Source organism: Sebastes fasciatus, chromosome 10 (assembly GCF_043250625.1).
Source record: "Sebastes fasciatus isolate fSebFas1 chromosome 10, fSebFas1.pri, whole genome shotgun sequence".
Taxonomy (NCBI): Eukaryota; Metazoa; Chordata; class Actinopteri; order Perciformes; family Sebastidae; genus Sebastes; species Sebastes fasciatus.
Window position 1 is genome coordinate 33,183,802 of NC_133804.1, and position 27,815 is coordinate 33,211,616.

The 27,815-nt window shown below is 39.6% G+C and overlaps 2 protein-coding genes and 1 long non-coding RNA gene across 15 annotated transcripts in view; 1 reads left to right on the forward strand and 2 right to left on the reverse strand.

Moving 5' to 3' along the window:
• LOC141774756 (hemicentin-2-like) overlaps positions 1-22,212 on the reverse strand; it is a 34,300-nt gene extending 12,088 nt beyond the window's left edge. For 2 of the 9 annotated variants that reach the window (XM_074647570.1, XM_074647568.1), the window contains exons 1-6: positions 21,049-22,188; positions 18,731-18,988; positions 12,737-13,057; positions 12,299-12,556; positions 12,102-12,221; positions 8,183-8,500 (exon numbers count right to left, since the gene is read on the reverse strand). In XM_074647570.1, coding sequence (XP_074503671.1) covers positions 8,183-8,500; positions 12,102-12,221; positions 12,299-12,556; positions 12,737-13,057; positions 18,731-18,988; positions 21,049-21,424 — 1,651 coding nt within the window. In that variant the 5' untranslated portion in view covers positions 21,425-22,188. Of the gene's footprint in view, positions 1-7,947; positions 8,004-8,182; positions 8,501-12,101; positions 12,222-12,298; positions 12,557-12,736; positions 13,058-18,730; positions 18,989-19,949; positions 20,269-21,048 lie in introns of all 9 variants that reach the window. The other 7 variants (XM_074647569.1, XM_074647572.1, XM_074647573.1 and 4 more) reach the window with 7 other exon arrangements.
• LOC141774766 (uncharacterized) lies at positions 6,531-23,052 on the forward strand. Its single transcript, XR_012595451.1, has 3 exons — positions 6,531-6,633; positions 17,426-17,523; positions 22,974-23,052. It is a non-coding gene; the product is annotated as an uncharacterized LOC141774766 (long non-coding RNA).
• Positions 22,903-27,557, reverse strand: LOC141774763 (uncharacterized). 5 transcript variants are annotated; one of them, XR_012595450.1, is made up of 5 exons: positions 27,338-27,554; positions 25,612-27,261; positions 24,620-24,940; positions 24,182-24,439; positions 22,903-24,104 (listed from the first exon to the last, which is right to left on the reverse strand). XR_012595450.1 is itself a non-coding variant. In XM_074647585.1 (5 exons), the coding sequence occupies exons 2-5, from the start codon at positions 24,993-24,995 to the stop codon at positions 23,619-23,621; spliced, it is 1,044 nt and encodes a 347-aa protein (XP_074503686.1). In that variant the 5' UTR covers positions 24,996-27,261; positions 27,440-27,557; the 3' UTR covers positions 22,903-23,618. The 5 variants fall into 5 exon arrangements, 4 of the variants coding, with proteins under 4 accessions (XP_074503686.1, XP_074503685.1, XP_074503687.1 ...); XM_074647585.1 differs by having other exon boundaries at positions 22,903-23,791; positions 23,868-24,104; positions 24,620-27,261; positions 27,440-27,557; XM_074647584.1 differs by having other exon boundaries at positions 22,903-23,791; positions 23,868-24,104; positions 24,620-27,261.
• Positions 27,558-27,815: the final 258 nt, after the last annotated feature.

Genomic DNA, 27,815 nt, shown 5'->3' on the forward strand with positions numbered 1-27,815 from the left:
GTCGCCATTTTTCTCAGTAAATATATTTCCACTATTGACATGAAATTTGCACCAGATGTTGGTAACAACCCGAGTAATCTATACATACAAAGAAACCAAAAACAAATAAGTTCAGAAACTAAGTTATGTGTAATAATGTGAAATGACACAGGGAAAAAGTATTGAACACGCTTACTGATATTTATTTAATACTTTGTACAAAAGCCTTTGTTGGTAATGACGGCTTCAAGACGCCTCCTGTATGGAGAAACTAGTTGTATGCATTGCTCAGGTGTGATTTTGGCCCATTCTTTCACACAAACAGTCTCTGGGCCTCTTCTATAAACTCTGATCTTCAGTTCTTTCCATAGATTTTCAATTGGATTCAAATCAGGTGATTGGCTGGGCCATTCTAGCAGCTTTATTTTCTTTCTCTGAAACCAATTGAGAGTTTCCTTGGCTGTGCGTTTGGGATCATTGTCTTGCTGAAATGTCCACCCTCGTTTCATCTTCATCATCCTGGTAGATGGCAGCAGATTTTTATCAAGAATGTCTCGGTACATTTTTCCATTCATCCTTCCTTCAATTATGTGAAGTTTGCCAGGACCGTATGCTGAAAAGCAGCCCCACACTATGATGTTCCCACCTCCAAACTTCACTGTTGGTATGGTGTTTTTAGGGTGATGTGCAGTGCCATTTGTCCTCCAAACATGGTGTGTATTATGGCATCCAAAGAGTTAATCTCATCTGACCAGACTATATTCTCCCAGTATTTCACAGGCTTGTCCAAATGTTGTGCAGCAAACTTTAAACGAGCTTCAACATGCTTTTTCTTCAGCAATGTAGTCTTGCGTGGTGAGCGTGCATACAGGCCGTGGCGGTTGAGTGCATTACTTATTGATTTCTTTGAAACAATTGTACCTGCTAATTCCAGGTCTTTCTGAAGCTCTCCACAAGTGGTCCTTGGCTCTTGGACAACTCTTCTGATAATTCTTTCACTCCTCTGTCAGAAATCTTGCGAGGAGCACCTGGTCGTGGCCAGTTAATGATGAAATGATGTTCTTTCCACTTCCGGATTATGGCCCCAACAGTGTTCACTGGAACATTCAGAAGTTTAGAAATGTGTCTGTGGCCAATGTCATCAGTATGTTTGCAACAATAAGGTTGCGAAGGTCTTGAGAGAGCTCTTTTATCTTTGCTTTTATCCATCATGAGTGATTCTTGTGTGACACCTTGGTCATGAGCCATCAGTTGGGACTGAACCAGTTGAAATTAATTTGCACTGACAAGGGGTTGGATTGCTTTCTAATTACTGATAGATTTCAGCTATTGTCTTGGCTTTCCATGCCTTTTTGCACCTCCCTTTCCTCATGTGTTCAATACTTTTTCCCTGTGTCATTTCACATTATTACACATAACTTAATTTCTGAACTTATTTGTTTTGGTTTCTTTGTATGTATAGATTACTTGGGTTGTTACCAACATCCGGTGAAAATTTCATGTCAATAGCACCTTTGGAAATATATTTACTGAGAAAAATGGTAACGTGTTCAATACTTATTTTACCCGCTGTATATATATATATATATGCTTTTATATTTATCTCACTGCTTCTTTATATACTGTATATATATGTTCATAATATGCCTTTGTCTTGCCTTTAGTATTTCCTTTTATTTATTGTATATACAGTAACTTACTTTTTTAAATGGGAGCTTTCCAGCAAAAAGCTTTTCACACGATTCTACTTGTATAACCGGTGTGACAATAAACATCTTCAATCTTGAACTCAAATATGTACATGAGCACAGTGGTCTAAAAATCAATCACCTCTACACCTGAACAATTCCTCATGTCATCCTGTCTCTCTCTCTCTCTCTCTCTCTCTCTCTCTCTCTCTCTCTCTCTCTCTGTCTCTCTCTCTCTCTCTCCCTCTCTCCCTCTCCTCCCCTCTCTCTCTCTCTCTGTCTCTCTCTCTCTCCCTCTCTCCCCCCCTTTCTCTCTCTCTCTCTCTCTCTCTCCCTCTCTCCCTCTCTCCCTCTCCCCCCCTCTCTCTCTCTCTCTTTCTATCTCTCTCTCTGTCTCTCTCTCTCTCTCTCTCTCTCTGTCTCTCTCTCTCTCTCTCTCTCTCCAGACTCTGTCGCCCTCCACTGGTGACTTGATATTAAAAGACTTCTCTGACATTACACTTGCAGCAATAAACAGTCACATTGTTCCACTCAGTATCTAGTGAGACTGTTTCAGTAACAAGCTTTATGATTATTTATTTATTGATGTTGACATGTTGTCAACAGAGAGTTTACAGTTTTTCTCGATTGTTTACACACATTTTCTGAAAGCATGCCTCATACTCTCAGAACTCTACACACAAATCAAAAAACACACACACAATGGGCAGAACCCCTCAATTCTCCTGCAAAATGAAACTTTACATTCAAAACAATGTTATTTCTTCTCAAAATGGTATTTTGTTTTCAAATGACACACAAACCATCATATGAATAGACATTTATAAGAACCAGTTGAACACTGATGTGCTCAATGTAAAACACTATGATGAATGGAAAACACTTCTTCTCCATTCATCATAATGACGTAGGCCCTTTTTTTGTTCAGTGTTACACTTACTACAGACAGTACTTACATAAGTGTGTTGTAAAATATTTTAGAATATTGTTTTTATACTCAGAACACACAAATACATGGTAACAAATATATTTTATTTTCCCCACAAAAACAATGTACACAGTGAACATCCCAACCAACACAAAGTTGCACATTACAGTGGTCTACATACAAAACAACAGAAGAATTTACTGTATACAGTTACAGTAAAAAAAACGGAAAAAAAACTATGCTGCATCCTCTCTTCTGTTTCGGTCTGGCCACAGCACCTCATCCACATCACAAGCAATGTTTTCCCTGGCCAAGCAGCGGGGGAAATATCGCTTAGCATGTCGAATCCAGCCATGAAAAGCATCAACTGATTGCTATTGTAACACTGTGTGACAGGTGTTTGCCCATGTGATGAGTCAGTGTGCATAGTAGGGCAATTGACTTTAGAATTTTGAATGACAGTGTGTTCCTTGTGAAAACGAGATTTTCTCATGAAAATTGTGCCAAATGCAGAGAATTGTGTGTAGTGTTCTGAAAAAAGTGTGTTTTAGAACTGCAATTTGAGTGTAAAGCAGGAATCGTGCTTGTAGTTTAGCAGAATTGGTTCAGGGGGTTGGTGCATGAGTTACATGTTGTGGTCATTGTGTGTCAAGTACCAGTATTTGTGTGTAAACAATTGAGAAAAACTGTAACTGAGTACAGAATTATCAATAAGCAACAGTAACGCCTGTGAACCACTAGAGGGAAACCTCACATGTACTAGAGCAGGGGTCAGCAACCTTTACTATCAAAAGAGCCTTTTTAGGCCAAAGAAAATTAAAGAACTCTGTCTGGAGCCGCAAAACACATCTGAGCCTCATAATGAAGGTAACACAGTTTATAGTGTAATGCAGTGAGGACCCGAGTCCAAATGAGAGGCAGGACATTGAAGAAACATCTCAGGACATTTGGCTGGAAGCTCCTTCTGGCTGTTCGGCAAATGCAGTGTGCTTGTTCTGAAAATGTCTTTCAATTTTACTTTTTTTGTTGTCGAATCTGTCCAGTTACTATTAAATTACTCGAAGACTTTTGTTTTTTGGGATTTGGAATCCATAGCTAGCCTATTGAGCTATTAAGGTTCAGCAAAATTAGAAGATAAGGCGCCAGGCCGAAGACAAACATAGGCTATGACGCACATTTTAGATTGAAATGATGATAATTCTTATTCGGTGTATAGGCTGCATGTTTTTTTACAATTGGAGAATGTAAGAAACACTTTAGGTCTACAGCAATGATGTTAAAAAATAACCGTTATTCATTTCCATATATGTTTTTGTCAAAGCCACTGGAGAGGAGCTAAAGAGCTGCAGGTTGCTGACCCCTGAACTAGAGTAATAAATACTGATGATGAGTCTGAAAGCTTTATTCAGTTCTCAGCAGTAATTAAAGGTACAGTCTGTGATCCACCAAAGGGTAGCTTACCTAAACTGGCTGATGACACATGACTGATTGATTGATTTTTTGGTTCCTCCTAATAGTGTCTGTAGTTCTTGAACGCAGCCCCTTACCTGACTCCTCCTCCACCAGCCCACTAATCATTCCAGGCTATATAAGGCACCTGGGGGCCTGTTAAGTCCTCTCGCTTTCTGCCTGGCATGCTGTTTTAGAGTCGGTGCTGCTGCAGGGTTGTGAAACCGCCGTTTAAAACTGTCTTTTAAATCATGTGTTTAGAGAGGTCTTTGCTCTTTTTGGTTTACAGCTTTGATGTGTGACCCTTAAAGGGACTGTTTGTAACTGCTGTACCCTGCTCCTCTGTCTGCCTGCCTTCACTCACACACCGCGCTCGTTCTCACTCGCTCAGCTCGCTCCACCTCACGTGCATGCTGCACACTACACACTGCAGAAGAGTGAGTTTAGCTCTGAGAATATCTAGTGTACGTGGACGTTTGTGCAGAAATAACTGCTGCAGCTCCTCCAGACCAACAGAGGTTTCCCGTGTCTTGTGAGGTGACGGGGCTCCGCAGAGAGAAACGTTATCGTCTCCGACTGGGTGCCGGTGTCTCCCCTGTTCCCTCCGGCTGCGGTCGGGAGGCTGAGGCAGGAAAAGCCAACACTAGGATCGGCATTGATTCATGGAGAGACCTTTGTCTGGTCAGCTAACATTACTGCCAAGCAGCTGAAATATAGAGTGACATTGTGCTTTTAGCTGACGTGTGTCGCCTCACTGTTTTGAGCGATGCTCATTCATGTCTATGTAGAGCGAGCACAAGCGCCAGCAACAGGACGCTGACTTTAGTTGACTTAACGGCCACAGGTGTCGCTGTTAACACGCATTTCTGATTCTTACAAACAGTCCCTTTAACCCTTACTGCAGCCCATGCATGGTTCGACTGCTTCTGCTGAACAATTCTTTGTGATGTAGGGGGGCTCAGTGTTGAGTAGTGTTGAGTAGTGATGGTGGGATGAAGCTTCATGAAGCACTGAAGCTCTCCAGTAAATTGGTTTGCAGAAGGGTTAATTTCAGAGGCTTCATCTGGACTTCATGTGAACACGAAACCACCTGTTGGTCAAAGAGTGTGAAACGGGTACATATATTCCAGATGTGTGGCAGTGGTTTAACCGGGCAGAGGGCAGTGAATGTGTAACTGAAGGAAAATGATAGATGGGAGACATTATTTGTTTTTATTCAGGAATAATAAGTTCTCAACTGTATTTCGGTTTCGGGCGTCTTCAATGACGTCATTTGTCTGAAACGATACGAGCCTCGATACGCGCTTCACAGGAAACTCTGGATTACTCTACACACGCTCCGAAGCCTCGACACAGCACGTAACATCACTAGCGTTAAGTTGCAGCATTAATAGCCTTATTAATATGTGTTTCATTTTAGGCTGACCGAAGTTACACTGCTGCTGTTTTTAGCCCCTTATTTATACTCAGTTTATTTATTTATACGCATTGTTTTGTCCCTTTAAAATACTTTTGATTTGTTTGAGTAATTGTTCTTTTTGCCCTAGTTTATTAGTTTGGTTTTGAGAAACTGTTTGTTTATACTGTTTCGTTGATTTATTTGAGTATTAGCTTCGTCCATTTGGTTAGTTGTTTGAGTTATTTTGCTTTTTAACCAGCTGGGTTGTTTGTGTTTATTTTGATTGTTTAATTCTGTGTATTAGTTTTTTCTTTCAGAAGCTGAGAGTCTCGTTGTTGGGAGGCTGGTCACCCACGGTGAGGTACCTCCACCTATTGCATGTTGAGTTAAAGAGCACTGGGACACTAATAGACTGCACCATAGTTTTACTGTGAGGTTTGCTGTGTTGCACCCAAGGTGAGTAAGTGGTAGCACCCTCCTCAGTGTAGTCTGCCTCTCCAACAGCGGCCTCAGCTTGGTTTAGTTTTGGACTGGCAGCTGTAATATTTTGGTCACATTAGATTATAAATTTAATTTTAGGCCTTTTTAAATATGTTAAATAAAGAACCATTTTAATAAGCATCTGTTCTTTTCCTACAGCTCCAGTCCCATCTTTTTGTTTAGTGCTTTTTCTTTGTTTAATTCCAATAAAATATTCTTTTCTTTTGCAAACGCATCTCTGCCTCCTCAGTAACTAATCTGTGTGTCTTATCTATTTACCGAAACAGTATTCAAGGTGTTGTTTAGTATTTCCTGCAAGTCCCCCAGTGGTGTTATCTGCTAGTCTACTTCAACTTCCTGTCCCCACCACTCTTTAACACAATATCAAAACTAGAAAGCCACTAAATGAATGCGCTCATTGAATGCTTTTGAAAGGTTTTGCTTTATTGTGAACATGGGAACAAAACAGACCTATATTTATTTAATTAGATGACAAAAACACAAAACTGTTATTTACATAACTCAATCTTTAAGAGATAAAACACTCATCTATCTATCCTTTAATACACTATTAAAAAAAAACATGCTTTGAATGCAAAATCACCATTTTTAAAATATGCAAAGCTACTAAGCAAAGTATTTTTACTGTGACTACAACTTTCAACTCTGCTACATTTCTATATACACAAAAGCATTTATATCTACTTTAGGTTCTAAAAACAACTGAAGTCTCTTTAACTTTAACATGAAAACACAAATGTCTCTTATATCCAGGCTGAAAACTAAACAGAGTTATATTTAAAGGTGAATAAAAACAACTGTTACTTAACTAGAACATAATGTGAGTGAAACCAAACACACACGTGTGAATATGTCCTTAATTTATATGGTGTATAATTACAGTTTGGGCTTAAATACACAATGTTAAAAACATGCTAAAAGTGTTTTAAATGTCTGATTCACGTGAAGAAGTAGGAGAATGTTCTCGACATATAAAGAAACACTTAATCCTTCAATTTACCAGAAAAATTATTATCACCATGTGGAGATTCATTGTTTTCTCCAGAGAACGACGATGTAGAAATCTACAGAACAATAATTTCCAAAAGGCATCAAAATGAGTTGCACTGCTAATATGACAATATCATTATATATAATGTATTCACACTATCACTGTGGAGCTGTGGTCCCCTGAATGTTTTATCACTGGTGCTCTGAACATTTCACAACAAGACACTCTTTCCACTTGAGTTCATTCTACTTAAAGGATCGTACTTTCACCGATCAACAACTGAAGTGACCGAGTGTCGGAGAGTCTAAGTTGTTGGTTTCACAAAGTTAACGTGCAGCAGCACTTCTCATGTCAACCATCACACCAGAGTTCTCTTGTTCCATCTGTCGACGGACGGCCATCTTGTCTTTCTTCTTCTTCCAAGCAAAATAAACCGCGATCCCGATTAATGCGAGAGTCACCACAGCTGCTCGCACTCCACATATGAGCAGGGAGTGATCTGCTCGGATAGAGAGAGAGACACAGAGATCACATGTCAACTCAGGGCTGTGTTGGAGGAGAGTTAGTTTTCACTCTCTGCTGGAGGAAGCAACAGTTTGTTGTCACTCTTCTTACCTGCAGTGGAGGCCTCAGTGATGGGGGTCGAGGCTGTTGACTCACACAGGGAATTATTGCCTGAAAGGACCCACTGTGATAAGTGCATCTTATTGGATAAGGTGCACTCCATTAACGTGAAGCCTGTTGGAAAGAAACAGATCAATGACTGATGTACAGTTATTGATCAGTATAACTATGAAGTTGTTTATTTATCGTCATGTTCTCCCTCACCACAGGTAGACATCCTGCTGACGTTGTTCCTGACTGAGCAGACCAGTTGTCCTGAGACGTGTTGTTTCAGAGTGACGCTGTCAGTCTCAGGATTTCCAGAGAGGAGCTCAGCGTCCGTCAGTGTGCGTCCATCCAGAGTCCAGCTGTACTGAGGACTGTCCCCTCCCTCAGAGGAACAGGACACCATCATCTCTCCCTGGGACAGACACTCAGTGACCAGCAGGACAGAGGACACAGGAGCTGAAGGAAACACACTCAGGTGACTTTTCATATTAACAGAATCATTCTGTACAGTTTCTACTACAGAACAGGCCAGACATAGATACAGATATATGTAGAATATGAGATAGTTTAGCAATAGAATATGACGTCTATCAATATTACTAAATTCACCAGTAGTTAAAAAATTTGTTATTTACCTTGAATGGTCAACTGTAGAGTCCTCTCTGATCCCCGTCCATCTGGATCAGCAGTTTCAAGTTCATATTCACCTCCATCAGTCCTGCTCAGCTCATTGATCCTAAATGTTCCATTACTGGGAGTAAAGAAGGATCTGTTGTCTATCAGATTAGTCACAATGAGATTCTTTCTCCCATGCAGTATTGCTGTGTTTTTCTTTAACCATTGGTATCTAAATATTTCTGAGGCGCTGTCCATCAGCCGGACGACCACAGTTCCTCCCAAAGCTCCATAACACTGAGCTCCATCCTGTCGGCCATCACAGTAGGTCTCCACACCTGGAAGTAAAAAGTTAAAAATACTGTTTAACTTTAAAGCAACTTTCAGGAACATTTGATGTGAAAATGAGGGTTTGCTGGCTTCATTAAGAACACAAGTGAAAGTTTTACATTAGGATTAATTAGTTAATAAGTTTTATTAAATAAGATGTTTGAAAAACAAGATGGAAAAATATAAATAGAATGATTTCATTCTGTTCATTTAAAAAAGAAACAGAAACTGTATGCTTCCCCTTAATGCAGACGGGAAATGTTCTTGTGCAATAGAGCCATGAACAAATATGTGACAGCAAAACATTTCACCAACAACTCATGCACAAACATCCCTCCACTTAATGGTACCTTTACTTATTAAATATATTGTATTTCTGCTGTAACAGCATGTTGTAATTATGACTGAGATTATGATTCAGCATTTGATTTATAACTGAGTTTGCAATCCTCCTTTTTACGTTCAGTAGTTGACTGAGAATAAAATAACATCTTGAGGCTTGAATTTATTTTCTTATGAAATTGTCAATTGAAGATCAAAGGTGAAAAAACATATTTAATTATATTTATGTGTCATGATTCTTGTATCAATTTGGTCCCAGCGTGGGTCAGTGATCACATCAGTGATACTTTTTGATTCTACTTGATCCCATAGCTTTAATTAAAGAAGTTAACCAGCTCACCGTGAGAGACTCCGAGTATCATCAGCAACAGTCCGATCACAGCTTCCATGTCTCCTCAGTGTTCAGCCTCTGTTGACCCGGCAGCGTTCAGACAAACCTCTCTACTTTATTCAATAGTCAACCTGCACACACTACACTGAGCAGCCTGGCACGTCTTCTCTGAGTGATCAGCTTCAGATAAGAAAGGAAGCTGAATATTAAAGCCTATATAGTGGTCACCTCAGTTCCTCATTTATGTTCAGAAAAGCATGACTAAAAACGGAAATAAGATAAAATAGAATTTTATTAATCCTGAAGGAAATTCTTATGCCAGAGATTGCTCAAAATTACAACAAAATTACAAGTTCAAGTGTATAAAATACAAGTGTATAAAATAAAGGAATAACAATTAAGTAAGATACATTTAGTAAAATGTGTAAATAAGATAAGTACAATAAAAAAGGTAAAGTATAAGCTAAAAAAAAACAGAAAAATAAGTAATATTGCACATGTTGGACATCAATATTGCACACAATGAACAGTGCTATTGCACATGAGAATGGAAAAAGTAGTATTGCACATGATATTGATATTATTGTTCTTGTCAGTGTCCGGTGTTTTCAGCTGTCCTTCCTGCAGAAGGGGAGGAGTTTTATAGTCTGATGTACTGGTAGGAAAGACGTCCTGTGGTGTTCTGTGGTGCACCTCGGTGGTCTCAGTCTACGGCTGAAGGTGCTCTGATATGACTCCAGTGTGGCGTGCAGGGGATGAGAGGCGTTGTCTCTAATACTGAGTAGTTTCCTCAGCATCCTCCTCTCTGACACCTCCACCAAAGACTCCAGTTCAACTCCCAGGACAGAACCTGCTTTCCTGATGAGCTTGTTGAGTCTGTTAGTGTCGGCTGCCTTCACCCTGCTGCCCCGGCACACTACAGCGTAGAAGATGACGCTGGCCACCACCGAGTCATAAAACATCTGCAGCGTGGTTCTGCAGAAAGTGAAGGATCTGAGTCTCCTGAGAAAAAACAGGCGGCTCTGACCCTTCTTGTACAGAGTCTGTGTGTTCTTAGACCAGTCCATTTTATTGTCTAAGTGGACGCCCAGGTACTTGGAGTCCTCAACAATGTCCACTTTTGTCCCCCTGATGTTGACTGGTTTAGGATGGGTCCTTTGTTTCCTAAAGTCCACCACCAGCTCCTTGGTCTTTGTGATGTTGAGCTGCAGTTGATTTAGGTCACACCATTCCACAAAACTGTCTACCACTCTCCTGTACTCATCCTCCTGTCCCCTGCTGATACAGCCCACAATGGCAGACAGAAAATGGTTTCTCAAGTTCCGTGTATTAAGATTACATGTTAAGTTTAACCAAACTATTCTACCAAGAAAGACTGTCATTGCTCTCAGCTATGAAGGAAGTGAAGCAAAGTGTCATCATACAGTTTAAACCATAAACACAGCTTCTCCCACAAAGATCTTCTCTTTTATTACTATTATTCCTGTCTGTTACGTTCTGCTCGTTCAATCATCCTCCACATGTGAGATAAGATATAAGATATTCCTTTATTAGTCCCACAGTGGGTAAACTTGCAGTGTACAGCAGCAAAGGGGATATAGTGCAGAAACAAGAAGCATCAGTAAAAACAAAAAGCAAGATACAGATGTTATGATTATAATATTTGCACAACATGTGCACAGTGTGACATCTTTCTATTTACAATAAAGTGTGGGAAATGTCCCAAAATGACATCAGACACAAGATAAGTGGAGTGAAATGTTGCTGTGACTACAACTTTCAACTCTGCTACATCATTTCTATATACACAAAAACATAAATTTACATATTAATATATACTTTAGGTTCTAAAAACAACCGTGAAGTCTCTTTAACTTTAACATGAAAACACAAATGTCTCTTATATCCAGGCTGAAAACTAAACAGAAAGTTACATTTAAAGGTGAATATAAACAACTGTTACTTAACTAGAACATAATGTGAGTGAAACCAAACACACGTGTGTTATACGTGTCAATATGTCCTTAATTTATATGGTGTATAATTACAGTTTGGGCTTAAATACACAATGTTAAAAACATGCTTTGAAGGCGAGACCCCAAAAATGTTAAACTATGCAAAGCTACTAAGTCAATTATCTCCAAAACATCAACTTTGCAGGTTTGTGACGATGCATTTCTCATCTAAAAGTGTTTTAAATGTCTGATTCACATGAAGAAGTAGGAGAATGTTCTCGGCCCATAAAGAAACACTTAATCCTTCAATTTACCTGGAAAATTAAAATCACATGTGGAGATTCATTGTTTTCACCAGAGAACGACGATGTAGAAATCTACAGTACAATAATTTCCAAAAGGCATCAAAATGAGTTGCACTGCTAATATGACAATATCATTATATATAATGTATTCACACTATCACTGTGGAGCTGTGGTCCCCTGAATGTTTTATCACTGGTGCTCTGAACATTTCACAACAAGACACTCTTTCCACTTGAGTTAATTCTACTTAAAGGATCGTACTTTCACCGATCAACAACTGAAGTGACCGAGTGTCGGAGAGTCTAAGTTGTTGGTTTCACAAAGTTAACGTGCAGCAGCACTTCTCATGTCAACCATCACAACAGAGTTCTCTTGTTCCATCTGTCGACGGACGGCCTTCTTGTCTTTCTTCTTCTTCCAAGCAAAATAAACCGCGATCCCGATTAATGCGAGAGTCACCACAGCTGCTCGCACTCCACATATGAGCAGGGAGTGATCTGCTCGGATAGAGAGAGAGACAAAGATCACATGTCAACTCAGGGCTGTGTTGCAGGAGAGTTAGTTTTCATTTACTAATGTACCATGGGTCATCTCTGGGGAGGAGAGTCACACTTTGATTGGAGGATGTGATATTAGTACAGGGGCTAATAGACTCTGTGATGCCAGTCTCCTTACCAGCAGAGGAGGTAGAAGCAAGAGTTGTTGTTGGCTCAATACACAGAGTATTATTGGCTGCCAACACCCACTGTGATATGTGCGTCCCATTGGGTGAGGTGCAGTTGATGTATATGTAGCCTGTTGGAAAGACACAGATTAATGTCTGATGTACAGTTAATCATCACAATAATCAGACTACTCATGTCCTCACTCACCACAGGTAGATATCTTCTCTCCGTCTGAGACACTGTTGACGTTGTTCCTGACTGAGCAGACCAGGTATCCTGAGACGTGTTGTTTCAGAGTGACGCTGTTAGTCTCAGGATTTCCAGAGAGGAGCTCAGCGTCCGTCAGTGTGCGTCCATCCAGAGTCCAGCTGTACTGAGGACTGTCCCCTCCCTTAGTGTAGCAGGACACCATCATCTCTCCCTGGGACAGACACTCAGTGACCAGCAGGACAGAGGACACAGGAGCTGAAGGAAACACACTCAGGTGACTTTTTCATATTAACAGAATCATTCTGTACAGTTTCTACTACAGAACAGGCCAGACATAGATACAGATCTATGTAGAATATGAGATAGTTTAGCAATAGAATATGACGTCTATCAATATTACTAAATTCACCAGTAGTTAAAAAAATAGTTGTTTACCTTGAACGGTCAACTGTAGAGTCCGAGGCTCTGATCTCCGTCCCTCTGAATCAAAGGTTTGAAGTTTATATTCACCTCCATCAGTCCTGCTCAGCTTATTGATCCTAAATGTTCCATCACTGGCAGTAAAGGAGAATCTGGTTCCTGTCAGATCAGACGCAATGGTATTCTTTCTACCATTAAGTATTACTGTGGGGTTTTTTAACCACTGGTATCTATGTATTTCTGAGGCGCTGTCCATCAGCTGGACGACCACAGTTCCTCCCAAAGCTCCATAACACTGAGCTCCATCCTGTCTGCCATCACAGTAGGTCTCCACACCTGGAAGTAAAAAGTTAAAAATACTGTTTAACTTTAAAGCAACTTTCAGGAACATTTGATGTGAAAATGAGGGTTTGCTGGCTTCATATACTGAACGTAAAAAGGAGGATTGCAAACTCAGTTATAAATCAAATGCTGAATCATAATCTCAGTCATAATTACAACATGCTGTTACAGCAGAAATACAATATATTTAATAAGTAAAGGTACCATTAAGTGGAGGGATGTTTGTGCATGAGTTGTTGGTGAATTGTTTTGCTGTCACATATTTGTTCATGGCTCTATTGCACAAGAACATTTCCCGTCTGCATTAAGGGGAAGCATACAGTTACAGTTTCTTTTTTATATTAACAGAATAAAATCATTCTATTTATATTTTTCCATCTTGTTTTTCAAACATCTTATTTAATAAAACTTATTTACTAATTAAAGCTAATGTAAAACTTTCACTGAGAATAAAATAACATCTTGAGGCTTGAGTATATTTTCATATGAAATTGTCAATTTAAGATCAGAGGTGAAAAAACATATTTAATTATATTTGTGTCATGATTCTTGTATGAATTTGGTCCCAGCGTGGGTCAGTGATCACATCAGTGATACTTTTTGATTCTACTTGATCCCATAGCTTTAATTAAAGAAGTTAACCAGCTCACCGTGAGAGACTCCGAGTATCATCAGCAACAGTCCGATCACAGCTTCCATGTCTCCTCAGTGTTCAGCCTCTGTTGACCCGGCAGCGTTCAGACAAACCTCTCTACTTTATTCAATAGTCAACCTGCACACACTACACTGAGCAGCCTGGCACGTCTTCTCTGAGTGATCAGCTTCAGATGAGAAAGGAAGTTGAATATCAAGCCTATATAGTGGTCATCTCAGTTCCTCATTTATGTTCAGAAAAGCATGACTAAAAATGGTAATGGTTTCTTAAATTCCGTGTTTTAATGTCACATGTTAAGTTTACCCATACTATTACTGTATACCAAGAAAGACTGTCATTGATCTCAGCTATGAAGGAAGTGAAGCAAAGTGTCATCATACAGTTTAAACCATAAACACAGCTTCTCCCACAAAGATCTTCTCTTTTATTACTATTATTCCTGTCTGTTACGTTCTGCTCGTTCAATCATCCTCCACATGTGAGATAAGATAAGATATTCCTTTATTAGTCCCACAGTGGGTAACTTGCAGTGTACAGCAGCAAAGGGGATATAGTGCAGAAACAAGAAGCATCAGTAAAAACAAAAAGCAAGATACAGATGTTATGATTATAATATTTGCACAACATGTGCACAGTGTGACATCTTTCTATTTACAATAAAGTGTAGGAAATGTCCCAACTTTACATTAGACACAAGATAAGCAGATATTTCAGTGACTTTTTTATTGTGACTACAACTTTCTACTCTGCTACATCATTTCTATATACACAAAAACATATATATTAATATCTATTTTAGTTTCTAAAAACAACCGTGAAGTCTCTTTAACTTTAACATGAAAACACAAATGTCTTATATCCAGGCTGAAAAACTAAACAGAAAGTTTGAGTTCTTTAAAAGCGCTATATAAGTTGAATTTATTATTATTATGAAGGGGTCACTTCAGTTCCTCATTTATGTTAGAATGGAAATGGTTTCTCAAGTTCCGTGTATTAAGATGACATGTTAAGTTTAACCCTACTATTATACCAAGAAAGACTGTCATTGCTCTCAGCTATGAAGGAAGTGAAGCAAAGTGTCATCATACAGTTTAAACCATAAACACAGCTTCTCCCACAAAGATCTTCTCTTTTATTACTATTATTCCTGTCTGTTACGTTCTGCTCATTCAATCATCCTCCACATGTGAGATAAGATAAGATAAGATATTCCGTTATTAGTCCCACAAACACCCGTGAAGTCTCTTTAGCTTACATGAAAACACAGGTGAATATAAACAACTGTTGCTTAACTAGAACATAATGTGAAACCAAACACAGCCTGCAGATGTCGTCATAACACAACTTGATTAATAAGCTGCAGCATCAACTGATACTAGACGCACGACCTTTAGAAATAAACTACTTAGGCCATCTACTTCCTGCTAGTCTTTAAAGTCTCTGATTGATATGATTTTCAGTAAATGCACTATAACTGCTAAATCAGTCATAGTGATGTTTTCTGGTTTGTTTGTGTCAATTACCATTCGTGTTACTGTTAATAATAATGCAACTTAATTCTAAATATCCAGCATTCAATGCAGCATATACATCTCCCATAATGTAAAGTTCCAGTCACAATACCATATTCAACAATATATTAATTAATATTGTGACTATTATTTTTGGTTTTATGGCTACAACGCACACATCCAACTTCCATATTCTGTATCAAGAGTTTATTATGGGTGAAGACAACAATGTAAACAGACCACATATTAAATAAAATCAAATAGATGAAGATTAAGTACATGATTAAGTGAGATTTTGCTGAATTTACCGTCATTTTTTATGATACATTTAAAAAATGAATGGGCTTTTTAGGGTGTCAATTATGACCAGCAATATTGTATTATTGTTTAACAAAGAGCTCACAAAGCTGCTGCTGAGATTAACATGAAGTCCGTAACATTTCACTGATAGCACAAGTCAGCGTTTCCTATTAAGAAGTGTTTTTCAATACTAGATACAGATGTTATAGCTCCCAGGTCCTGCTAAAAGTCCTGATCTTTCTTGGAGACCTCCGCTCCGCGTTGGTGATCCTGGTCCTCAGTTGAGTTCACTAAAGTCCAAAGTCCAGGCGTTTATTCTCAGTAATTTACCTGAAGATGGATAAAACAGAATAAAGCAACATTATTTTGCAGTTAAGGCTGAACAAAGAGGCCTCGACGTTTCCAACAACATACACTGAAACGCTGCCATTATCTTATTGACCTTTTTCTTGATCACAAACGTGTCGTGTAAAGTCTTACCTGACTTGTGATTTATGACGCCTCAGTTTCCAGCAGGCACAGCAACACACCACCGCTATCAGTAGAGCGCCCACTGCACAACAGACCAGGATCAGGATGTGCACATCCAGGATCAGGATGTGCAAATTGTTTTCTGGGGAGAAGAGACGACAATATACGTATACTTACAACCTGCACAGCATTTAAATGTACACTTTTGCATGTTAACCTGGGTGTTATTCTCTCATCTCTCATCTCATCTCATCTTCAACCTCTTATCCGGGGTCGGGTCGCGGGGGCAACAGCTCCAGCAGGCGACCCCAAACTTCCCTTTCCCGGGCCACATTAACCAGCTCTGACTGGGGGATCCCGAGGCGTTCCCAGGCCAGTGTGGAGATATAATCTCTCCACCTAGTCCTGGGTCTTCCCCGAGGCCTCCTCCCAGCTGGGCGTGCCTGGAACACCTCCCTAGGGAGGCACCCAGGGGGGCATCCTTACTAGATGCCCGAACCACCTCAGCTGGCTCCTTTTAACGCAAAGGAGTCCCTCACGGATGACTGAGCTTCTCACCCTATCTCTAAGGGAGATGCCAGCCACCCTCCTGAGGAAACCCATTTCGGCCGCTTGTACGATCTAGTTCTTTGGGTCATGACCCAGCCCTCATGACCATAGGTGAGAGTAGGAACGAGGATTGACCGGTAGATCGAGAGCTTTGCCAGCCGGCTCAGCTCTCTTTTCGTCACAACGGTGCGGTAAAGCGAATGCATTAACGCCCCCCCCGCTGCTCCGATTCTCCGGCCAATCTCACGTTCCATCGTCCCCTCACTCGCGAACAAGACCCCGAGGTACTTGAACCCTTTCACTTGGGGTAAGGACTCATTCCCTACCCGGAGTAGGCAATCCATCGGTTTCCTGCTGAGAACCACGGCCTCAGATTTAGAGGTGCTGATCCTCATCCCGGCCGCTTCACACTCGGCTGCGAACCGATCCAGTGAGTGCTGGAGGTCACAGACGGATGATGCCAACAGGACCAAATCATCTGCAAAAAGCAGCGATGAGATCCTCAGCACACCGAACTGCAAACCATCCTCCCCCCCCGACCACGCCTCGATATCCTGTACATGAATATCACAAACACGATTGTTGACAGAGCGCAGCCCTGGCGGAGCCTTGGTGTTATTCATATTAGGGATGCATCGATACCGACACCAGTATCGGGTATGATACTGTGCTCATGTTCTCGCAAAACGGCATATTTGCACAACATGTGCACAGTGTGACATCTTTCTATTTACAATAAAGTGTGGGAAATGTCCCAAAATGACATCAGACACGAGATAAGTGGAGTGAAATTTTACTGTGACTACAACTTTCAACTCTGCTACATCAGTTCTAAATACACAAAAACATAAATTTACATATTAATATATACTTTAGGTTCTAAAAACAACCGTGAAGTCTCTTTAACTTTAACATGAAAACTCAAATGTCTCTTATATCCAGGCTGAAAACTAAACAGAAAGTTACATTTAAAGGTGAATTAAAAACAACTGTTACTTAACTAGAACATAATGTGAGTGAAACCAAACACACGTGTGTTATACGTGTGAATATGTCCTTAATTTATATGGTGTATAATTACAGTTTGGGCTTAAATACACAATGTTAAAAACATGCTTTGAAGGCGAGACCCCAAAAATGTTAAACTATGCAAAGCTACTAAGTCAATTATCTCCAAAACATCAACTTTGCAGGTTTGTGACGATGCATTTCTCATCTAAAAGTGTTTTAAATGTCTGATTCACATGAAGAAGTAGGAGAATGTTCTCAACATATAAAGAAACACTTAATCCTTCAATTTACCTGGAAAATTAAAATCACATGTGGAGATTCATTGTTTTCACCAGAGAACGACGATGTAGAAATCTACAGTACAATAATTTCCAAAAGTCATCAAAATGAGTTGCACTGCTAATATGACAATATCATGATATATAATGTATTCACACTATCACTGTGGAGCTGTGGTCCCCTGAATGTTTTATCACTGGTGCTCTGAACATTTCACAACAAGACACTCTTTCCACTTGAGTTAATTCTACTTAAAGGATCGTACTTTCACCGATCAACAACTGAAGTGACCGAGTGTCGGAGAGTCTAAGTTGTTGGTTTCACAAAGTTAACGTGCAGCAGCACTTCTCATGTCAACCATCACAACAGAGTTCTCTTGTTCCATCTGTCGACGGACGGCCTTCTTGTCTTTCTTCTTCTTCCAAGCAAAATAAACCGCGATCCCGATTAATGCGAGAGTCACCACAGCTGCTCGCACTCCACATATGAGCAGGGAGTGATCTGCTCGGATAGAGAGAGACACAAAGATCACATGTCAACTCAGGGCTGTGTTGCAGGAGAGTTAGTTTTCATTTACTAATGTACCATGGGTCATCTCTGGGGAGGAGAGTCACACTTTGATTGGAGGATGTGATATCAGTACAGGGGCTAATAGAGTCTGTGATGCCAGTCTCCTTACCAGCAGAGGAGGGTTCTGTATTCATGGTAGGAGCAAGAGTTGTTGTTGGCTCAATACACAGAGTATTATTGTCTGCCAACACCCACTGTGATATGTGCGTCCCATTGGGTGAGGTGCAGTTGATGTATATGTAGCCTGTTGGAAAGACACAGATTAATGTCTGATGTACAGTTAATCATCACAATAATCAGACTACTCATGTCCTCACTCACCACAGGTAGATATCTCCTCTCCGTCTGAGACACTGCTGACGTTGTTCCTGACTGAGCAGACCAGGAGTCCTTTGACGTGTTGTTTCAGAGTGACGCTGTTAGTCTTAGGATTTCCAGAGAGGAGCTCAGCGTCCGTCAGTGTGCGTCCATCCAGAGTCCAGCTGTACTGAGGACTGTCCCCTCCCTCAGAGGAGCAGGACACCATCATCTCTCCCTGGGACAGACACTCGGGGACCAGCAGGACAGAGGACACAGGAGCTGAAGGAAACACACTCAGGTGACTTTTCATATTAACAGAATCATTCTTTCGTCATCCTGTACAGTTTAAATACTACAGAACAGGCCAGATGTGATTCCAGGATCAGACCTTTTGGGGGTCTCAGCCCCTCATGAGAATGTGACGTGTTCAGTCAAGAGCGGAGGTTTCATTTCAACATTAAGGGGGGACACATATTAAGCGGGGGGTTCTGGGGGTCCTCCCCCAGGAAACATTTAATTTCCTGTGTTCTGGTGAATGTTTATGCACCGATTTCTGCCTTTTCTGCATCAAATTATGGTGGAAATGTATTTTATTTATGTAAAGGAAAACAAATATTCAGATGCCAGCTGACAATTCATTCACAACAATTCAATTTATGCAATTCCAAGACAACTGTTTAGGGACCTTAGTATGAAGCAATATTCAAACGCACCATTTTTTAGAATAGGTAAAAATAACACATGTACACTGCATGTAAAAAACTGTATGTGATTATCATAAAGTGGGCATGTCTGTAAAGGGGAGACTCGTGGGTACCCATAGAACCCATTCACATATCTTGAGGTCAGAGGTCAAGGGACCACTTTGAAAATGGCGATGCTAGCTTTCCCTTGTGAAAATTTAGCATAACTTTGGAGCATTATTTAGCCTCCTTCCTGGCAAGCTAACCTGATACATGCCAATGGATTTTCCTTAACTTTTTCTAGTTTCATAAGATACCAATATCTTCACTCTAACTTTAAGATCGAGCCCGCTACAACCTCTTACAGACACTAATTTCGTCCGGGATCGCCGGCAATCCCACTGCTTGAGCACCCCTGAAAAGAGGCTAAATTCCCAACTGGAACAGGACAAACATAGATACAGATATACAGTATGTAGAATATGAGATAGTTTAGCAATACAATATTACATCTATCAATATTACTAAATTCCCCATGCAGTAGTTAAAAACGTTACCTTGAATGGTCAACTGCAGAGTTCTCTCTGATCTCCGTCCCTCTGAAACAAAGGTTTGAAGTTTATATTCACCTCCATCAGTCCTGCTCAGCTTATTGATCCTGAATGTTCCATTACTGGGAGTAAAGAAGGATCTGATGTCTATCAGATTAGTCACAATGGTATTCTTTCTCCCATCAAGTATTACTGTGGGTTTTTTTTAACAATAGGTATCTATGTATTTCTGAGGCGCTGTCCATCAGCCGGACGACCACAGTTCCTCCCAAAGCTCCATAACACTGAGCTCCATCCTGTCTGCCATCACAGTAGGTCTCCACACCTGGAAATATTTGAAACATAAGATGTAAAAAGATACGTAGTCAGACAGAAACAGAGGGTTTGCTGCAGCTTCTCAGACCACAGTTTGCAAACAGGAAGTTGTTCTTGTGCAGCTGAGAGTTACACCGGCCTGTAACCAGCGGTGAAATGTAACCAAGTATAGTTTTCAGGTACTTGTATTTCTATTTTCTGCCATTTTATACTTCTACTCCACTCCGTTTCAGAGGCAACTGGTGTACTTTTTACTTCACTACATATATGTGATAACTTAAGTTACTTTGCAAATTCAGATTGATAATACAAAATATAATCAACAAATATATGATGATGTATTATCATAGGTTAAGATGTATAAGATTAGACTTTATTGATCCATGGGGGGGGGGATTCAGGCTACAAAGTAATAATTCAAATGAGCTCCACCTTCACCAGCTGCAACATTAAAGTGATGCACATTTTAATGCATCAATAGATAATCACTTAATATGATATACATTATTCTGAAATGGGCCATCCTTAATAACATGTAGTTTTACTTTTGGTAAGAGTGTAGTTTGATGCTAATACTATTGTACTTTTACTTGATTGCAGGACTTACTTTATATATGTCTACACTGTGATATTATTGCTTTTACTTAAGTTAAAGATCTGAGTACTTGTTACATCACTGCAGGTCAGACATAGATACAGATATTAGTAGAATATGAGATAGTTTAGCAATAAAATAAGACGTCTATCAATATTACTAAATTCACCAGTAGTTAAAAAATGAGCTGTTTACCTTGAATGGTCAACTGTAGAGTCCGAGGCTCTGATGTGGTTCCATCTGAATCAAAGGTTTCAAGTGTATATTCACCTCCATCAGTCCTGCTCAGCTCATTGATCCTAAATGTTCCATCACTGGGAGTAAAGGAGAATCTGGTTCCTGTCAGATTAGTCACAATGAAATTCTTTCTCCCATCAAGTAGCTGTGTGTTTTTCTTTAACCAGTAGTATCTATATATTTCTGAGGCGTTGTCCATCAGCCGGACGACCACAGTTCCTCCCAAAGCTCCATAACACTGAGCTCCATCCTGTCGGCCATCACAGTAGGTCTCCACACCTGGAAGTAAAAAGTTAAAAATACTGTTTAACTTTAAAGCAACTTTCAGGAACATTTGATGTTAAAATGAGGGTTTGCTGGCTTCATAAAGAACACAAGTGAAAGTTTTACATTAGGATTAATTAGTTAATACGTTTCATTAAATAAGTTGTTTGAAAAACAAGATGATAAAATATAAATAGAATGATTTCATTCTGTTAATTAAAAAAAGAAACTAACTGTATGCTTCCCCTTAATGCAGACGGGAAATGTTCTTGTGCAATAGAGCCATGAACAAATATGTGACAGCAAAACATTTCACCAACAACTCATGCACAAACATCCCTCCACTTAATGGTACCTTTACTTATTAAATATATTGTATTTCTGCTGTAACAGCATGTTGTAATTATGACTGAGATTATGATTCAGCATTTGATTTATAACTGAGTTTGCAATCCTCCTTTTTACGTTCAGTAGTTGACTGAGAATAAAACAACATCTTGAGGCTTGAATTTATTTTCATATGAAATTGTTAATTGAAGATCAAAGGTGAAAAAACATATTTAATTATATTTATGTGTCATGATTCTTGTATGAATTTGGTCCCAGCGTGGGTCAGTGATCACATCAGTGATACTTTTTGATTCTACTTGATCCCATAGCTTTAATTAAAGAAGTTAACCAGCTCACCGTGAGAGACTCCGAGTATCATCAGCAACAGTCCGATCACAGCTTCCATGTCTCCTCAGTGTTCAGCCTCTGTTGACCCGGCAGCGTTCAGACAAACCTCTCTACTTTATTCAATAGTCAACCTGCACACACTACACTGAGCAGCCTGGCACGTCTTCTGAGGGATCAGCTTCACATGAGAAAGGAAGTTGAATATCAAGCCTATATAGTGGTCACCTCAGTTCCTCATTTATGTTGAAAACAGTGTGACATAATAAAAGCCTTAACACGATGCTGAAGACAAAACAGAAGTGGAAATGGTTTCTCAAGTTGCGTGTATGAAGATTGCATGTTAAGTTTAACCAAACTATTACTGTATACCAAGAAAGACTGTCATTGCTCTCAGCTATGAAGGAAGTGAAGCAAAGTGTCATCATACAGTTTAAACCATAAACACAGCTTCTCCCACAAAGATCTTCTCTTTTATTACTATTATTCCTGTCTGTTATGTTCTGCTCGTTCAATCATCCTCCACATGTGAGATAAGATAAGATAAGATATTCCTTTATTAGTCCCACAGTGGGTAAACTTGCAGTGTACAGCAGCAAAGGGGATATAGTGCAGAAACAAGAAGCATCAGTAAAAACAAAAAGCAACATATGGATGTTATGATTATAATATTTGCACAACATGTGCACAGTGTGACATCTTTCTATTTACAACAAAGTGTAGGAAATGTCCCAACTTTACATTAGACACGAGATAAGTGGAGTGAGTTTTTACTCTGACTACAACTTTCAACTCTGCTACATCATTTCTATATACACAAAAACATATATATTAATATCTACTTTAGGTTCTAAATCAACCGTGAAGTCTCTCTAACTTTAACATGAAAACACAAATGTCTCTTATATCCAGGCTGAAAACTAAACAGAAAGTTACATTTAAAGGTGAATAAAAACAACTGTTACTTAACTAGAACATAATGTGAGTGAAACTAAACACACACGTGTGTTATACGTGTGAATATGCCCTTAATTTATATGGTGTATAATTACAGTTTGGGCTTAAAAACACAATGTTAAAAACATGCTTTGAAGGCGAGACCCCAAAAATGTTAAAATATGCAAAGCTACTAAGTCAATTATCTCCAAAACATCAACTTTGCAGGTTTGTGACGATGCATTTCTCATCTAAAAGTGTTTTAAATGTCTGATTCACATGAAGAAGTAGGAGAATGTTCTCAACATATAAAGAAACACTTAATCCTTCAATTTACCTGGAAAATTAAAATCACATGTGGAGATTCATTGTTTTCACCAGAGAACGACGATGTAGAAATCTACAGAACAATAATTTCCAAAAGGCATCAAAATGAGTTGCACTGCTAATATGACACTATAATGATATATAATGTATTCACACTATCACTGTGGAGCTGTGGTCCCCTGAATGTTTCATCACTGGTGCTCTGAACATTTCACAACAAGACACTCTTTCCACTTGAGTTAATTCTACTTAAAGGATCGTACTTTCACCGATCAACAACTGAAGTGACCGAGTGTCGGAGAGTCTAAGTTGTTGGTTTCACAAAGTTAACATGCAGCAGCACTTCTCATGTCAACCATCACAACAGAGTTCTCTTGTTCCATCTGTCGACGGACGGCCTTCTTGTCTTTCTTCTTCTTCCAAGCAAAATAAACCGCGATCCCGATTAATGCGAGAGTCACCACAGCTGCTCGCACTCCACATATGAGCAGGGAGTGATCTGCTCGGATAGAGAGAGACACAAAGATCACATGTCAACTCAGGGCTGTATTGCAGGAGAGTTAGTTTTCACTTACTAATGTACCATGGGTCATCTCTGGGGAGGAGAGTCACACTTTGATTGGAGGATGTGATATCAGTACAGGGGCTAATAGACTCTGTGATGCCAGTCTCCTTACCAGCAGAGGAGGGTTCTGTATTCTTGGTAGGAGCAAGAGTTGTTGTTGGCTCAATACACAGAGTATTATTGTCTGCCAACACCCACTGTGATATGTGCGTCCCATTGGGTGAGGTGCAGTTGATGTATATGTAGCCTGTTGGAAAGACACAGATTAATGTCTGATGTACAGTTAATCATCACAATAATCAGACTACTCATGTCCTCACTCACCACAGGTAGATATCACCTCTACATCTGAGAAGCTGTTGACGTTGTTCCTGACTGAGCAGACCAGGTATCCTTTGACGTGTTGTTTCAGAGTGACGCTGTTAGTCTTAGGATTTCCAGAGAGGAGCTCAGCGTCCGTCAGTGTGCGTCCATCCAGAGTCCAGCTGTACTGAGGACTGTCCCCTCCCTTAGAGTAGCAGAACACCTTCATCTCTCCCTGGGACAGACACTCAGTGACCAGCAGGACAGAGGACACACGAGCTGAAGGAAACACACTCAGGTGACTTTTTCATATTAACAGAATCATTCTGTACAGTTTCTACTACAGAACAGGTCAGACATAGAAACAGATACATGTAGAATATGAGATAGTTTAGCAATAGAATATGACGTCTATCAATATTACTAAATTCACCAGTAGTTAAAAAAATAGTTGTTTACCTTGAATGGTCAACTGTAGAGTCCGACGCTCTGATCTCCGTCCATCTGAATCAAAGGTTTGAAGTTCATATTCACCTCCATCAGTCCTGCTCAGCTTATTGATCCTAAATGTTCCATCACTGGCAGTAAAGGAGAATCTGGTTCCTGTCAGATCAGACACAATGGTATTATTTCTCCCATCAAGTATTACTGTGGTTTTTTTTAACCATTGGTAACTATTTATTTCTGAAGCGCTGTCCATCAGCTGGACGACCACAGTTCCTCCCAAAGCTCCATAACACTGAGCTCCATCCTGTCTGCCATCACAGTAGGTCTCCACACCTGGAAGTAAAAAGTTAAAAATACTGTTTAACTTTAAAGCAACTTTCAGGAACATTTGATGTGAAAATGAGGGTTTGCTGGCTTCATAAAGAACACAAGTGAAAGTTTTACATTAGGATTAATTAGTTAAGTTTTATTAAATAAGATGTTTGAAAAACAAGATGGAAAAATATAAATAGAATGATTTCATTCTGTTAATTTAAAAAAGAAACTGTAACTGTATGCTTCCCCTTAATGCAGACGGGAAATGTTCTTGTACAATAGAGCCATGAACAAATATGTGACAGCAAAACATTTCACCAACAACTCATGCACAAACATCCCTCCACTTAATGGTACCTTTACTTATTAAATATATTGTATTTCTGCTGTAACAGCATGTTGTAATTATGACTGAGATTATGATTCAGCATTTGATTTATAACTGAGTTTGCAATCCTCCTTTTTACGTTCAGTAGTTGACTGAGAATAAAATAACATCTTGAGACTTGAATTTATTTTCATATGAAATTGTCAATTGAAGATCAAAGGTGAAAAAACATATTTAATTATATTTATGTGTCATGATTCTTGTATGAATTTGGTCCCAGCGTGGGTCAGTGATCACATCAGTGATACTTTTTGATTCTACTTGATCCCATAGCTTTAATTAAAGAAGTTAACCAGCTCACCGTGAGAGACTCCGAGTATCATCAGCAACAGTCCGATCACAGCTTCCATGTCTCCTCAGTGTTCAGCCTCTGTTGACCCGGCAGCGTTCAGACAAACCTCTCTACTTTATTCAATAGTCAACCTGCACACACTACACTGAGCAGCCTGGCACGTCTTCTCTGACTGATCAGCTTCACATGAGAAAGGAAGCTGAATATTGTAGGAAATGGTTTCTGAGGTTGATTGTATTAATATCACATGTTAAGTTTAACGAAACTATTATACCAAGAAAGACTGTCATTGCTCTCAGCTATGAAGGAAGTGAAGCAAAGTGTCATCATACAGTTTAAACCATAAACACAGCTTCTCCCACAAAGATCTTCTCTTTTATTACTATTATTCCTGTCTGTTACGTTCTGCTCGTTCAATCATCCTCCACATGTGAGATAAGATATAAGATATTCCTTTATTAGTCCCACAGTGGGTAAACTTGCAGTGTACAGCAGCAAAGGGGATATAGTGCAGAAACAAGAAGCATCAGTAAAAACAAAAAGCAAGATACAGATGTTATGATTATAATATTTGCACAACATGTGCACAGTGTGACATCTTTCTATTTACAATAAAGTGTGGGAAATGTCCCAACTTTACATTAGACACGAGATAAGTGGAGTGAATTTTTACTCTGACTACAACTTTCAACTCTGCTACATCATTTCTATATACACAAAAACATATATATTTATATCTACTTTAGGTTCTAAAAACAACCGTGAAGTCTCTTTAACTTTAACATGAAAACTCAAATGTCTCTTATATCCAGGCTGAAAACTAAACAGAAAGTTACAATTAAAGGTGAATAAAAACAACTGTTACTTAACTAGAACATAATGTGAGTGAAACCAAACACACACGTGTGTTATACGTGTGAATTTCCTTAATTTATATGGTGTATAATTACAGTTTGGGCTTAAATACACAATGTTAAAAACATGCTTTGAAGGCGAGACCCCAAAAGTTTTTAAAATATGCAAAGCTACTAAGTCAATTATCTCCAAAACATCAACTTTGCAGGTTTGTGACGATGCATTTCTCATCTAAAAGTGTTTAAAATATCTGATTCACATGAAGAAGTAGGAGAATGTTCTCGACATATAAAGAAACACTTAATCCTTCAATTTACCTGGAAAATTAAAATCACGTGGAGATTCATTGTTTTCACCAGAGAACGACGATGTAGAAATCTACAGTACAATAATTTCCAAAAGGCATCAAAATGAGTTGCACTGCTAATATGACAATATCATTATATATAATGTATTCACACTATCACTGTGGAGCTGTGGTCCCCTGAATGTTTTATCACTGGTGCTCTGAACATTTCACAACAAGACACTCTTTCCACTTGAGTTAATTCTACTTAAAGGATCGTACTTTCACCGATCAACAACTGAAGTGACCGAGTGTCGGAGAGTCTAAGTTGTTGGTTTCACAAAGTTAACGTGCAGCAGCACTTCTCATGTCAACCATCACAACAGAGTTCTCTTGTTCCATCTGTCGACGGACGGCCTTCTTGTCTTTCTTCTTCTTCCAAGCAAAATAAACCGCGATCCCGATTAATGCGAGAGTCACCACAGCTGCTCGCACTCCACATATGAGCAGGGAGTGATCTGCTCGGATAGAGAGAGACACAAAGATCACATGTCAACTTAGGACTGTGTTGCAGGAGAGTTAGTTTTCATTTACTAATGTACCATGGGTCATCTCTGGGGAGGAGAGTCACACTTTGATTGGAGGATGTGATATTAGTACAGGGGCTAATAGACTCTGTGATGCCAGTCTCCTTACCAGCAGAGGAGGTAGAAGCAAGAGTTGTTGTTGGCTCAATACACAGAGTATTATTGGCTGCCAACACCCACTGTGATATGTGCGTCCCATTGCGTGAGAAGCAGTTGAAGTATAAGTAAACTGTTGGAAAGACACAGATTAATGTCTGATGTACAGTTAATCATCACAATAATCTGACTACTCATGTTCTCCCTCACCACAGGTAGATATCCTGCTGACGTTGTTCCTGACTGAGCAGACCAGTCGTCCTTTGACGTGTTGTTTCAGAGTGACGCTGTTAGTCTCAGGATTTCCAGAGAGGAGCTCAGCGTCCGTCAGTGTGCGTCCATCCAGAGTCAAGCTGTACTGAGGACTGTCCCCTCCCTTAGAGAAGCAG

Excerpts from the sequence above, each read along its gene's own strand:
- LOC141774763 (XM_074647585.1), bottom strand. The coding sequence starts at position 24,995 with ATGTTCCTGAAAGTTGCTTTAAAGTTAAACAGTATTTTTAACTTTTTA. Across the intron at positions 24,440-24,619 it reads TCTACAGTTGACCATTCAAG|CTCGTGTGTCCTCTGTCCTG; the intron begins GTAAACAACTAT and ends TGTTTCCTTCAG. Across the intron at positions 24,105-24,181 it reads AGAGGTGATATCTACCTGTG|GCTACATATACATCAACTGC; the intron begins GTGAGTGAGGAC and ends TCTTTCCAACAG.